Genomic DNA, 15,897 nt, shown 5'->3' with positions numbered 1-15,897 from the left:
AAAAGAAAAATGACTCATTATGACAAAACAAGTCTTCTGTAGCGTTCGTTTTTTATAAAATAATTTTTTAATAAATAATATTATTTTAATATTATTATAATTTTTTTATATTTTAAATAAAATAATTAAATTGTTTAATTATACAATTCTACTCATTTTCTAGAAAATAAACCTAACACACAAACAGTTTTTTAGAATACATCCAAACACTGAAAATGAAACTATTTTCAAGAAAATGACTTATTTTCTAAAAGTTATTTTCCTTCTTTTCCAAACTGACCTTTAATAAGATTGAAATTAAGACTTAAAAAATATATGAAAAAATGATCAAATATACCTCTAAACTTTACTAAAAATGTTAATTATGCTCTTAAACTTTTGTACATTAATGCCAAAAGCTCGTTAATGACCTATAGTAGCAGGTCATTAGGGCTCCGACAACCCTCAGACTAACTCCAATGATCAACTTCGGCGAACCTGCGAGAAAGCAACCAAACTTCGGCAGACCAGGAGGCACAACAAAGTAAACCGAATTATTATCCAATTTTGATTTTTGCCTTTTCGAAAACAAAAACAACTACTCGTAAAATGCAATTTGGATGATGCGATGTTTGAAGACATAAATAAAACTGGTTTTGCAAAATCTCCTATTAAAAATATACATTGTATTAAAAAAAATAAATTATTTGAGCACTGAAAGTATATTATTTTGTATAATGTACATTCAGTACACAAATAATGCATTACTTTTTGTTATGATCCACATACGACACTCAATCATGGTGTAAACCATAATCCACACAATAAGTGGCATTTGCCACTGCACTAGGCACTCTATTAAGCTTTTTGGGGATTGATGAGCATTTGGACTCCTTTTAACATTTTAGAATGAAATTTGTAGACAGAAAACTTGAGTCCATTTACACCAAATTATAACTTAGAAACTGGGGAAGGAAAATAAAGAACTTGAGCTAATGTACTATAACGTGTGCAATCCACTCCATCAAATGAAGTTTGAATTGTGTATATATCAAGACACGCAATACACGCGTTATCCGGTCTATTTAAAACAATTTCTTAGAAATTATGTTTTCTTTTCAGTGACATAGAATATAATATAAAGGTGTCAAAAGTAATGGCCTACCTGCATTGTTTCATGAGTTTGACTGAATTAGACTCATAAGTTATAGTGAGATGAGCTAACCTCACCTGCATAGTAAACCATATGCAACCAACCTAACAAGAACCATTAGCTCTTACAAACATGCTTGACTCGCTATCTACTCTATAAACTATAATAAGTAACAAATTAGTAATAGTAAAAATACAAACTAGAAATAGTGAAAATAACATGTAAATTAAGTAAATAGTAGGAAGAGCCAAGCCAGCCAAGCATGACATTGTAATTTGTAACAATATGAATCGTACAAATCAACCCATTAACCATCTCTAATTCTAATATATTGTAACATGTGCAAATCCACTCCATTAGATGGTAAGAACCAAAAATGAATGAAGAAGAAGATACCATATATATATCACTCCATAGTCCACAAAACATCAACTCCATGTATAAAATAATTTCCTTAGAATAGATTAAAGCTTTTAGAGAAACATAATCATCAAGACACCTATTAAAAGAGACACACATCTCATATAATCAATTCTCAAGGGGGATTTATATTCTTTCCTCCCATACTAGATGTGACAATCCCTTTCCAAAATTGATCCTTGAAATGAAATAATATATATATAAAATAATTAGACTGATTTTATGAGCAGAGGATGCACCTTACCTAAAGGTTATCAACTGATGCTAATGCTTCTCTATATTTTGTTCCCACTTGCATTTGTTCATCTTGTACCTGTCACCTCACAAAAGCACTTCAGCACTCACTTCTTCTCCAATCTCCAAAATACCATTTTAAAAAAAAATTGAAATGAATGATCAACCTTGTATCATTCATGAACTCTTCCAAACACTACTTATATGGAAAGAGAGACAAAATATGAGAAATTCACAGCTAATTTTTTTTAAAGAAATATTTTCATGCCTTTTCCATATACAAACTACCAATAGTGACAAAAATGATAGTTGTTAATGAGATGATTTTTCTTAAATCGCCATAAATAAACTTCTACTTTCTAATTTGGTTTATCCTTTACACATTGCTCGCAATCAGGAAGGAGTTTATGACTGATTGGCTGCACTCCTCTCACCGACCATTGATACACAAGTGCCCTTTCAATTACCCTGACCTGCAATAATTGTGGTTCAGTAAATGTAAGAAAGTCTCACATTAGGGATAAGACACTAACTTTACTAATTGTAACCATTAATAAGATTAGCTGGGTTGTGGTTCAGTAAATGTAAGAAAGTCTCACATTAGGGATAAGACACTAACTTTACTAATTGTAACCATTAATAAGATTAGCTGGGTGAAAGCTCTAAAAGCGTCAACGATCTAGAAGCAAAAAAGGATAAAGTTTATTTTTGCTATTGCATTAACCTCTAAAAAAATTTTAAACTCATGTCGTCCATCAAAAGAAAATATAACAAATATAAAAATTAGTTAATTATCATACAAAGCTGTTGGATAGAATCACAAAAACCACATAATGAGCATAATCTATCTCCTCACATATCTGCAAAACAATAGAGCATAACTATACAAAATTCAAGATGCAAAAGACCACGTAGTTTTAAGATCAAAGGGGTGGAATGGTGAATGAAACACCCAATGTGCATAGTTTTTTAAGAGCAACTGCCTCTTGCATATCCTTTGAAATTAATGGTGAACAACTAGCTTTAGGAATTACAGAGATAACAGGACCATTATTATTTAGAATATGTAAAACTGTAAATTCTAATGTTGAGAAGTGACAAAAAGGATTGCATCATTTGGACATTCAACATTTCAACTAATGCTCATTTGAACTAAATCTGATGAGTCTCTCAACTACAAGGTGAGACAATCTATCTTCATAATAAGTTGACAGAATTTGAATCTACATTGCAAACAAATTCAATTGCACTAAATGATAGAAATTAGAAGTACTAAAGAAGAAGGGAAAGGGTTAAATAAGCCCTCAAATTATTTGGAAAAGTTCAATTGCACCCTCAAATTTGAAAAAACTTCTTATAAACACCCAAACTCAGGAAAAAAAGAGCAATTAGCTTTTTTCCTTGAAAATTACATGCTATAGCAAGTTAGCGCTTACTCTGTAGTTGACATGGGCACATGGCCATTTTAGTTGATGTGTTATTTTGTTTGCTACTTTGCTTATTTGACAGTTTACTTTTATAATTTATATAATTCAATTTAATGGTTTGTTTAATAATAATAATAATAATAATAATAAGGCAGTTTAACTATTCTCTTATCCCATTGCAACAATGGCGGCTGATACATCCTCCATACAACCATACCCATGCGGACTGACAATTCTCCAATGTATGGCAACTGACACTCTGACAGCCTTCCACATACAACGAGGAAGTTCCTCTTCATCCACATTCAATTTGGATGAAGAGGAAGAACTCTGGATGAGGAGGAAGAAATTCCTCTTTGTCAAGATCAGATGAAGAGGAAGATTTCTTCCTCCTCAGATATTACGAAGAGGAACGTTTTGATCGAAAATAATGGTGATGAGCTTTTTGAAAAAGAAAGCGGCGTGGAGATTTTTGGTTGGAAATAGCAAAGCAAATTTCCAAGGAACACGACAAGAATAATGGACAAGCAAATTAAACAAACAAATGAATGAGAAGAAGAATGCTTATTTCTTCCAATTAATCTGCTTATTTGAAATATTTTTTTCTTCCAATTATGCCCCCCCAAAAAAAGGCACGTTAGAAAAGATTGGCCATGTTAATTGCCAAGTAGTAACCGGCTATAACAACAAATTCATAGGTGAAAAGGGCTAATTTTTCTTCTTCCCCAAGTTTGGGTGTTTATAAGAAGCTTTTCAAGGATGCAATTGAATTTCCCAAATATTTTGAAGGCCCATTTGGCCCTTCTCCCATCTGGCTGGATAAAAGTTGTGTGAAGAACTGAAGAGCAATCAGTAGAGAAAGGTAACTCACTGGATAACAATATTATGAATCTAGATTGCATGCCTATAACCTAAGAGTATCACCATATTGGAGATAAACTATTCAAATTTTCAAGACCACATAGTGCATGACACAAAATTTGTCATCCAAAATTTACCATAGTAGCATGGATAACAATTGAACCTCCATTTGATCAAACTGATGTTCACTAAGAACGCATAAAAAGGAAATAAGTTCAAAAAGATAAAATAAAATGTAGCAACCTGATGTACAATGAAAGGCTCCTCATCAAGACTCAATGGTTCAGTCAAAATAGTTAGGAAGCCATTTCTGTTTCCATACACAATGTCTGTGAAAGGCCGATCACCCACCTGCCAAAGTCACAAACCATGTCATTTATACAGGGCAGGAAATTGCATACAATTCTTCCAAACTAGAAGTTACTGGTTACCATGATAAGTTTTGAGGCTTCGCAACCAAACTGCCTTTCAATTTCTTCAGCTGTTCCAGCTGGTTTCTTCAGCCCTAAAGTTCATATTTGACAGAGCAGTATGTTTAAATTTAATGCCAATACAATTCTTATTGTCCAAAAAGGTTGAATTTTGGTAATACAGTCTAATTTGTATGAAAACCCTATAAATTTGGACAGGTAAAGATATAAGAACTCACTATGTCTGATTACTTTAATTCCAATTGCACGCTCAAGGATCTTTGCATTTCTACCATCAGGATCATATTCAAATAGTCCTACAAATTCACAATCACAAAGCATACATATAATGAGCTCAAAGGAAATAACAGAACTAATAGTAAATACCCATAAATGTGATAAATAGTCACCTGAAGAGTTACTGAAAACCGCAATGTTGTTGCCAAATAGAGCTTTGCACTGCTCTATGGACGATCTCAGAGGCGACCACAAGCGCAAAGAGTAAGGAAAAGTTAAAGTATTGTCCTTATCGAAGACCACACCTTCAAAACCCCTTCTCTTCAGCTCAGCCCAATCAATGTACCTTATATCCGGCACAGCGATATGAGGGATCACCAAATGCTTGTTTTTAGCAAAAATCCCCAGAGAAGAAGTAAGACCTTCCACGTTAATCCTCTGCCCCAATGCAGCCTTCATATCTGTCCACCACATGTTTGTTAAAAAGACCAGAGGATTCTCGAATCGCCTTTCCGGTTCTCTGTCGCCGTCTTCGTAATAATCTTGAGGAAAAACCGGGTTTTCTCGATCCGGGTCCTCGGGATTTCGGGGGAGATTTTGCTTTTCGTGCTCGGTGCTGCAGCTGTGAGTGGTGGCGGCGCTGAGAGTGAGGCGGCTTAGTCGGATGGTTTTCTTGGGGAAAGGAAGAGAATGAGGGGAAGAGGTAAAGCGGCTAGGAAATGGACAGTAGCAGCAGTTCTGCCATGGCGTAACAGTGGTAGAATGCATAGTCAAACTAAGAAAGGTGTGAATTTATAAAGCATGGAGATTAAAGAAGTGAATTCTGAATCTGCAAAATGGGGGGTTTTGGGAGTGTTGGGTGTGGCTTTCAAAAGAATATCTCAAAATCTTCATCACCGCCACATTCTTGGACAACCAAGTGGTAAGAGAGATGGGGGGATAAACCGATTGGAATATAAATCTAGGGCTAAGATTCTTCTTATTTTAGTATTAATCATTATTAGTGTCATTTATTTATTATTTATTTGGAGATTGGAGAAGTAAATTATTGAAAAGTTAATTTCATTCCTAAATTATTAACCCTTTATTTTTCATTTCGTTATTGTGTTAATAATTCTTTCTAAATTTATAATCCTCTTATTTGCATCCCTAATAGAGAGATTTTGAAAGATTTTTGCACGTAATAATCCTATGTGAAAGAGAGAGAAAGAGTAATTTTAGTCTTTAGTGAAAGACCTTGATTTTTATACGTGTAGACCTCATCAAATCAATGAAACTATTCTCTGGTGTGAGTACCAAGAGGGGTGCTTGGAGTGAGTGCATTATTTCATTTGTAATTTTTTTTTTCCTTCTTTCCATTCTCTCTCCCATGTTTTCTCTCATAGTCACCTATGCAAAAACTCCTCAAAATTTATGTCTATTGAGGATGCTCTTACAACCCGCTTAGTTCGCTGAAAAATATTTGAAGGAACGAAATTAAAATTATATGGAAAACAAATTACTAGGAAATAAATTTCATTGTTTGGTTACGTTGGTGGAAAAGAAATTACTAGGAATATAAATTTCATTATTTGATTGGATTTGAAATTGTAAAGAATAATGAGTATAAAGACAATTACCCCTACACAATAATAACAACAATAATAATAAGGGATAAGGGTCAAATAGACCCTTAAACTATAGTGATTTGTGCAATTAGTCCTTCCAACTTCAAAAAGGTTCAATTAGACACTCAAACTTGTTATTTTGAAGCAATCAAACCATTTAACCTTTTTGTTACCTATAATTTCAGATCGATTGGAGTTTCAGCCAACTCCAACGAACCTTCGACGAACTTCCGACTAAATTTCCAGCAATTGATGTAAAAAAATCAATCACGGCAACATCGCGTTATCCCGGAGAAGGTTGGTCGCCTTCTTCAGCAGTTGATCGCCATCTCCAGTCGGACGGAGATGGCGACCGGCAGAACGCGATGTCATCGCGATTAAATTTTTTACTTTACTCGTCAGAATTTGATTGGAAGTTCGTCGAAGTTGGCCGGAACTCCCATTGGCCTGTAATTACAAGTAACAAATATGTTAAAGAGTTTGATTGCTCTAAAATAACAAGCTAAGTTTGAGGGTTTAATTGAAGTTTTTTGAAGTTGGAAGGCCTAATTGCACGAATCACTATAGTTTGAGGGTTTATTTGACGCTTATTTCTAATAATAATAGTAATTTTTATTTTTTGAAAAAAAAAATGATAATTAAAGAAAGTTAGTGGCCAAGAAAAATGTTTTCCTTGTTCCTAAGGAAAATGTTTTCCATCCAACTAAACAAAAGAAAATCTAATTTTCTTCAAATTCAAGAAATCATTTTCCATCCAACCAAACACCATAGATTTTAAAGTTAATAGTACTTTGACTTCTCTAAGTCTCTTCCTAATTGTAGCCTCTTCATCCACATGTTTCTCTACTATATCATTTTGAAGTTGTTGGTAGTTATTCATGTGCTCATTTTTGTGATGTTTGTTGGCATGAGAGTCTAGCATTGAGTCAGCATTGTGTGCTATCTTGCCCAAGTTCTATTTTGATGATTTACACATGGAGAAGTGATTAGTTCTCTCACCGCGTGTAAAAAATGTGTGTTCATAACAAATTTAATTGTCTAAGCATGGTGTAGGATTACCTCAAAGAGTATTTAGGCGTCGATATTATTGTTGGTACAGAAAGTTATACGTTTAAAGCTACAAGCTTTGTATATGAGCTTGGAATTATTTATTTTATTTTTTTTATTTTTATTTTTAATGTATTTTAATCTCATCAAAATGCATTTACAACACGTTTGGTTCACAAAATAGATCTAAAATATAATGACATTCCCATAAACCTATTCAATTGTTGGTTAATGATTTTTATTCTCGTAAATAATATTTATAGCCCGAAAATAACTCTAGGGAATGAGGAGTTATTCTCATTGTAAATATAATAGTTATCACCTGGTATGAGTACTTAATGTAACGCGCGAGACACTTTTCTACACATTTTCGAGACGCGTGGGACACTTTGTCGAGGTTTGCTACATCCTTCCGAACTTTTCTAGGAGTTGTATATAGCTTCCCATAGTTGTTAGAATGATTTAGAGTCATATACATAAGTCTAGGAGTAGTAGAGAACCATAGGGCATTCTAGAATATTATGGAATCCTTAAGTGTGTAAAGAGAGTTAAGGAGGATTCTAGAGAATAAACCTTAGCCGTAGGATCTAATAAATCTCCACCATACATTGAGGAGGTGGAATGTGTATAAATACCCCTCATGGGGCTCGTTTGTAAACCATCCAAGAAGGAATCCAACAAACCATTAAAGAGTGGAATCAAAGTGTGGAAGGCCGCACTTGACGTCGTTAGGGGAAAACGGGTCCGTGACATTAAGCATAGCACGAACTTTTTCTGAGACCCACATAATGAAAATATCATATTCTTGATTGTCGCATTATGAAATAAAAAAATAGAGTAAAATTTGAGAGTATACATGTAATAAAACTCAATGTTAAATGGAGTATAATCGTATAAATTAGTTCCAATGAATAAAATGATATCTTATCGGACCAAACTCCAAGATTCCATAAAGCCCAATTACTATGGCCCAGCAAAGAAGATCCAACAAGCTTTGAAGAACTCAAAGGCAATTAATCTACTTCAAATAATGTGTGATCGTTAGGAGGTTGTGGTCTGTTTCTTCACCTTGTTTCTTCACCTCTTTTCTTTTCGAGGAGTGTGTTTTTCTCCAAAAAAGATCGTGGGAGTTGACGCATGATGGACACCGTTCCGTCCGTCCAATTCTCGTTATATTTAATTTTGTGTATACTATTGAGTGTTTATGTGTATTCTATTATACAGTTCTGTACATTAGTAATTTCAATACCATAATTATGTACATTATTGATTTTCAATACCGTAATAACATTAAGTATAAAACATTGGATCATTAATGCACGGTAGTATATAAAAGAATAAACATATCATTCAATAAAATATACATAATCAATAGCCTTAATATTAACCCACTATGATAGCTCAAATGGCAAGTGAGCTATCTTTGTGGGGAGAAATTTTGGAAGAATTCAAGTTTGATTCTCACAAGTGACGATTACATATTATTTGATATTTCACAATTATTATTTATTGATATGGCTAATTGTCTTAATAATTTTAAATATTGAATAATATATTTAAGAGTTTGTTTCTTGATAAATTATTTATTGATAAAGATTTTAAACAAAATTTTTTTCTTAGAATTTTATATTTATGTTTTCTAGAAATTATTCATCTAGATCTGATAAACGTAAAAACAAAAGATAAAGAAGAATTGAGCAACTAACTCAATCTCAAAAGGAACCTCTTGAGAAATTCATTACAAAAGAATATCAAATAGATGAGCAAGGATGATGTCAATGAGAATTTGTTAGATGCCGCTAATCTTCATAATGAAGATCTAAGGTGATTGTGAGACTATAAAAAATTTAAATGATAGTGCGCACAGCAGTGATAATTATCACTATGATGATGAAAATCATGGCGGCCGACTAGGCCGAATTTGGCCGAGTTAACTCGCCCAACTCGGCAGAGTTAGCCGAGTTAACTCGAGCGAGTCGGCCTTGTTAATTTTATTATTATATTTGTATATATTTAAATTTATTTATTTATATAAGTAAGAGAAGTAAGAGATATATGTATATATATATAATATATATAATATAATATATGACATACACCCACACACATGAATTAATTTTTTGTTTTAGGCGCTAGTATACCGCCCGACTAGCGCCTACTGCAACCATGATATTAACAATACTAGAGAATTTCTCCAATTTTTCAAAAAATTAGAGAATAGAAAACAGAACTATCTTGCTAGTTTAGAAACCTACAAATAATGAAGCAAAGTATCTAAAGGGTAGCCTTGGCTAAGGGCATAAGTCATCTCAAACTGAACTTTATTTACTAAGAAACAGCTAGAGAAAATAGTGCTGCAAATGTATACCATTGATAAAAAAACAAAATAACAGGACATAAATCACATCAAATTTCCATATGTTAGTGCACTTCACTAACTTCTACTTTAGTTTCTAATGTAGCCATCCAAGTGGAGATACCACACAAGACCAGAAACTCTTCAGCAATCAAACATGAAAGTATATTGTAAGATAAGAATTGGAAGAACCATCAGATCACTACACCATAATTCATCCATACCATCTAAGATCTTTCACTAGAATCACATCAAACATTAACCATACCCTTAAACAGGTGTATGATAATCCCAAACTACAAACAGAAGTTTTGTAGGTCAATCAAAAGATTCAAATGCTAACTGGAAAATGTTTTATGCAATCCAGTACAGTTTAGCATCCAAAGTATATCTGATTATTACTAGTCAACCAAAAATAACACTTCAATCTAGTACAATCAAGTAAAATGATGACCTAAATAGTAGATACTAAAGCCAAAAATAATCATGATACTATCAAAACTGTCTTTCAAAACTTGGTTAGACAAAAAACCTCATCTTCCAAAGTTAATTGGTCAATGGGTCTATGCTTTCCTCTGATGCAGGTAAAACACAACAGATACTGCAGCTATAGTAGCAACAGCAGATCCTGCTATAACAGGCCACTCCATTTTAAGTCCAGGATGACAATCTTTAATCCCATTGACACTGCCATGAACAGTTTTTTCAGTAATCAACCTTTCCTTCTCCTCCAACTTTTCCTCCAATTCTGTTTTCATCTTCTCTAGTTCATCCAACCTCTTCCTCAGCTCCTCCTTCTCCTTATCCAACCCCTTAGCCAAAAGGGAGGCATTCACTAAATCCTGAATTTTCTTTGTTAAAACTCTGTTCACCTGCTCCTTTGCTTCCATCTCAGCCCTGTGATCATTCTCACTGCTCTCCAGTTTTGTCAATTTTTCAATTAACAGATTCCTTTCCCCCTCAACCGCTTCAAGTTTCAATCTCTTCTCTTCCTCACTAGTTTTCAGCCCGTCCAATGCTGCCTTCAACTGTGAAACCTCAGAATTAGCTTCTGCCAAGCCATTCGTGGCGGTGATCAGATCATGCTGCAACCGAACCACCTCTCCCTCGAGTTCAGAAGCTCGAGCAGCCACCGATCCCAAAGCCCTATTCTCCGTCCCTGACTTCTCCACTTTCTTCCGCAACTCGGCTCTCTCGCTCTCAAGCTTCTCAATTGTCTTCTTCAGTTTCTCCTCTATCTCCTTCACGACCTCGTTCTCACGAACCAACTCCCGGTTCTCCTTCTCCGATGCAGCAAGCTTCTGGCTCAGCACAGAGGTCTTCGATTCCGATTGGGAGTCATCATTTGCGCCGATCTCAGCATCGCCAATGAATACATCTCCGTTGGTTGCCGACTCATCCGCCATAATCAACTACAAAATCAATAAAATACACACTGGCACGATTAATCAAAAGGAAAGAAAATTACTAACATATTTTTCCTAAAGCGAATTTTTCGTAAAATCTTGAAAGGGAAGAAGCACAAAGTAAGAATCACCTTCGTTATGGGATATCGATGACCGAATAGAATGCGAGATGGGATTAGGGTTTTTCCTTTATCTTGGTGAAAATAAGAATAAACGAATCTTTCTAAGTGGCGATTTCAGTGATCATAGGAATGAACGGTAATGGATGCTTCTGGGAGGATAGTGTGTAGCACGTGGCAAAGCTGCAAAGGTGGTGTGGGACCCAAATATTCTAATTTTTTTTTCTTTTTGTTGGAGCAAATTATTAGCACCATGTATTTGAGTCATATTTTCACTAAATATAACCGATCAAAATCATGGTTGCAAAAAACGTTAGGCGCCCCGTACGCACCTGGCGCCTAGGGCGTTTAATAACCATTTTCTGGTTAACCCTATTGGGTTTGCAGGTGGTCTTCTTCTTTTTTTGGAAACAGGGTCATATTGACCTTGAGATTATTAGTCACAATTCTCAAGCCATTCACACCAGAGTGAATCGGCCTTCAAAGAATTGTTTCATTACCTTCGCGTACGTTAGACCTAACCTTTTGGCTAAGTGCAGGTTTTGGGACCATTGTAAATCCCTTTCGGGAACCATTTAGATCCCTTGGCTCGTTTTAGGGGATTTTAATGATATTGCAGGTATTGAGGAACAGTGGGGGAGCGCTAACTCCAACACCAACCAATTCCAACGTTTTTCTGAAGCCTTCGGGGACTGCAACCTCTTGGATCCAGGAGCTTCAGGACCTAAATTTACTTGGCATAGATTGGTGGGGAATAGAGTGATTCAAATGAGGAAACTGGACATACTCTTTTGGAACATTGAAGCTCAATTAGCCTTCCCCGAAGCTAAAGTGTTGGTCTTACCTCGCCTCTATTTGGACCACAATCCCATCTTGTTTGTGGAAGAAGTGGGTCAACCACCGAACAGGAGTTCGAGACCCATCAGATTTGAGGCGGCTTGGCTTAATAGAGATGACTATAATCTCATTTGGAAAGAGGCCCTGAGCAATACCACCCAGTCGTTTACAGACATCATCTCTACGGTGACCCGTAAAAGCCTGCTTTAGAACGGCAATGAGTTTGGCAACATCTTTAAAAGAAAGCAGAAACTTATCACGGATATTCAGAACATTCAAAACAGGAGTGATTTCACAGTGTCTCGCGATCTCCAAAAACGGGAAAGGTACCTCATTAATGATCTCAATGAAGTGCTGGACCAAGAGGAAGCGTTTTGGTTTCAGAAATCTAGGATGGATTGGATCAAAGATGGTGACCGCAACACCCGATTCTATCAGAATGCTGCAGTGATCAGAAAAATAAGAATAGGATCAGATTCCTCAAGATTAACAGATCTTGGACGGACAATCATCCTTCCCTGAGCTCTCACATTCTTTTTTACTTCCCTTTTTTGCAGGGTGGAAACAAACGACGCGGCTGTCCTAACCCCAGTGGCAGAGGAACACACCATAACACCTACCCAGGCGATGGGTCTGTGTCGCCAGGCACCCCTGGAAGAAGTAAGAAAGGCGGTCTTTGGTATGAAGAAATATGGGAGTCCGGGACCGGATGGGGTTCCAGCGATCTTCTATCAACATTTCTGGAGTGAGGTGGGCCCCTCGTTGACAAAAATGGTAAATCAGGCCCTGTTTAGTGGCATGGTTAATAACTCTCTACTGAAGGCCTTCATGACTCTTATTCCAAAAAAGGAGGTCCCTGAGACTACAGTTGACTTTAGACCTATCACCCTGCTGAATGTAGCCTTTAAAGTTATTTCGAAAGTCCTGGTCAACATATTGCGGCCTATCATGTGCAAATTAATTGGGCCGCACCAGAATAGCTTTCTACCGGGTCGTTCCACGATGGACAATGTCATCCTCATGCAAGAGGTGATTCATACCATGTCTTCTAAAAAAGGTAAAAAAGGTTTTATGATTGTCAAGGTGGACCTTCACAAAGCTTATGATAGTGTCTCTTGGTCTTTTCTTGAAGACACTTTAGTTAGGTTCAGATTTCCGAGAAGTATCATTGATCTTTTACTCTTCTCTCTTCGTGAAAGTGACCTTTGCATTCTGTGGAATGGGGGTCGCCTTTCAGCTTTTAAGCCGGGTCGTGGCCTCCACCAAGGTGACCCTCTTGCTCCGTATTTGTTTAATTTGGTGATGGAAAGACTTGCGTATGACATCCACAATAAAGTTGCAACAGGTACCTGGAAACCGATTAAAATCTCAAGGGGAGGGATTGACATTTCTCACCTTTTCTTTGCAGATGATCTTATGCTCTTCGGAGAAGTGTCGGAGAGACAGGCCACGACCATGGTTGAGTGCCTCAACAACTTTAGTGCAGCTTCGGGCCTCATTGTTAACTTGGCAAAATCTACCACTTTCTGTTCTCCTAATCTAAATGCAGGGCTCAGAAGCCGTATCAAGGATATTTTAAATATTCCTATTGCAGCTAACATGGGGCACTACCTTGGAATGCCTATCCTTCAAAGGTGTGTTTCTCGCCACACCTTTTCTTATGTGGTGGATAAAATGCGCAAGAAGCTCGCAACTTAGAAAGCCAGCGCCCTCAGCATGGCGGGAAGGAGAATTCTTGTGCAGTCCTCGCTTGCGTCGGTCCCAACATATTCCATGCAGTCGCTTGCCTTTTCGGTAAGTACGTGTACTGACATTGACAGAGTTTGCAGGAATTTTTTGTGGGGGCATGATGATAACACAAGAAAGATCCACACGATCAACTGGTCGGACATCTGCAGACCTCGGGAGGTAGGTGGGTTGGGTCTTAGAAAAGCCCGAGACTTCAACATGGCCTCCCTCACCAAAATGGCGTGGCAGCTGTGGTCTAATCAAGATAAACTCTGGGTACAAGCAATGAAAGATAAATACGTCAAACAGAGTGATTTTCTACAGCTCACGACCTGCTCGAACGCTTCGTGGGGATGGCGTAGTATCCTGAAAGGTAGAGATATACTCACCAAAGGTCTAAAGTGGCGAGTGAGTGATGGCAAATCTATCAATTTTTGGGGAGATTGGTGGGAGGGTGACCGGCCTCTTGCGGATGATGTTCCAAATGGTGGTGTCACCACTCCCGTCCACACTATGGTAGATCATTTCATCACTCCTTGTAACACTTGGAACACCCAAGCCCTGAACGATGTCCTTCCACCTGATATAGTGGACGAAATTTGGGCAATTGCTTTACCAATTTCTCACAACCAGGTAGATAAACTAACTTGGCCCCATTCAAATTCTGGTTTAGTTTCGGTTGCTTCGGCTTTCTCCTTTATTTCAGGGAATGACGGAGCGGAGGACTCCCATGCTTGGATTTGGAAGATCACTTGTGTCGAAAGAGTTAAACTGTTCGTTTGGAAAGTGGCGGTAAATGGCCTTCTTACTAATGCTGAACGCTACCGACGGGGTCTATCTTCAAATGCAGATTGCCCTAGATGCGGTGCACACGACGAATCCATTGACCACCTCCTCCGCCAATGTGATTTTGCAAAGGAATGCTGGGAGGCGGCGTCAGCACCGGCGGCATTCATGACAAGCTTCCACCTACCTCTCACCGACTAGATGATGAAGGCCTGCATGACGCACACGACAGCCGATGGAGGCAAATGGAACACGGTTTTCCCCTATTTCTTATGGAACATGTGGAAAGCTCGCAACAATCTTGTCTTCAATAGTATCCATGGCTCGGCGAATGACATTATTATCAAGACGAATAGGGAAGCAAAGGAGTCTCACAGAATCCTTCTCAAACACACAGGTCCCTTACACGCACGGCAAACATGGGTCCTTTGGTCACCTCCACAACTGGACTATGTTAAGATGAACTCAGACGGTGCAGGGAAATCTAACTCAGGCCTAGCCAGTGCAGGTGGTTTAATTCGGGATCATAGAGGGAGGTGGATCGTTGGGTTCACGGCGAACATCGGTCGCACCTCTAGCTTCAGAGCTGAACTTTGGGGTTTTTGGGAGGGCTTGATCGTTGCCATCCACCGTGGCTTCACTCATCTCATTGCGGAGTCCGATTCCAAGGCCTTAGTGAGCGTCATTGATAACAACTCTGATGACGGTAATCTTGATTCCACTTTAGTTGCGGACTGTAAGGTCCTTACACGCCACTTCCAGGAGTTTAGACTTAAACACACCCTACGGGAAGGGAACCAGTGCGCTGACTTCCTTGCAAACCTCGGACAACAATCAGCTTGGGGTACGACTCTGTTAGAACACCCCCCTGACGGACTGAGCACGCTACTGACTCGGGACGCACAAGGGATTGCTTCGTGTAGACGGCAATAGCTTTAAGGGATCCTCAGATCCCTTCCCCCACCAAAAAAAAAAAAACTAAATGAGCATGATAAAATTGCATAAAACAAAATCTAAATAGTGTCACAAATGTATATCATCACAAAATCATTTTCAATTATTCATAAAAAAAGTTTTTTTTTTGAAAGAACGTAGATGGATATATAATTATAAAAACAAAGAGATTTTTTTTGTTATAATTCATACCGTTACATTATATATGGAATAACATTATATAAATATTTTATCACTCATCTGTACTTTGAATAATTGAATAATACAGAATGTTACTAACTTGGTTATATATGTCTATTTTGATAATTGTGTCATAATTAATGACCATATTATGGT

General features: G+C 37.1%; 2 protein-coding genes across 2 annotated transcripts; both read right to left on the bottom strand.

Annotated features, from left to right (window-relative positions):
* Positions 1 to 1,922: 1,922 nt before the first annotated feature.
* Positions 1,923 to 5,650, bottom strand: LOC115995915. The gene is made up of 5 exons (XM_031235064.1): positions 4,895 to 5,650; positions 4,724 to 4,801; positions 4,506 to 4,579; positions 4,318 to 4,425; positions 1,923 to 2,259 (listed from the first exon to the last, which is right to left on the bottom strand). The coding sequence occupies exons 1-5, from the start codon at positions 5,487 to 5,489 to the stop codon at positions 2,146 to 2,148; spliced, it is 969 nt and encodes a 322-aa protein (XP_031090924.1). The 5' UTR covers positions 5,490 to 5,650; the 3' UTR covers positions 1,923 to 2,145.
* Positions 5,651 to 9,930: 4,280 nt separating this feature from the next.
* Positions 9,931 to 11,386, bottom strand: LOC116013827 (peroxisomal and mitochondrial division factor 2). Its single transcript, XM_031253772.1, has 2 exons — positions 11,269 to 11,386; positions 9,931 to 11,143 (listed from the first exon to the last, which is right to left on the bottom strand). Exon 2 carries the CDS (start codon positions 11,135 to 11,137, stop codon positions 10,295 to 10,297), a length of 843 nt encoding a protein of 280 aa, XP_031109632.1. The 5' UTR covers positions 11,138 to 11,143; positions 11,269 to 11,386; the 3' UTR covers positions 9,931 to 10,294.
* Positions 11,387 to 15,897: the final 4,511 nt, after the last annotated feature.

Source organism: Ipomoea triloba, chromosome 1, assembly GCF_003576645.1.
Source record: "Ipomoea triloba cultivar NCNSP0323 chromosome 1, ASM357664v1".
Classification (NCBI taxonomy): domain Eukaryota; kingdom Viridiplantae; phylum Streptophyta; class Magnoliopsida; order Solanales; family Convolvulaceae; genus Ipomoea; species Ipomoea triloba.
Note: the sequence above shows the minus strand (reverse complement) of the source record. Positions and strands in the feature narration are given on the sequence as shown.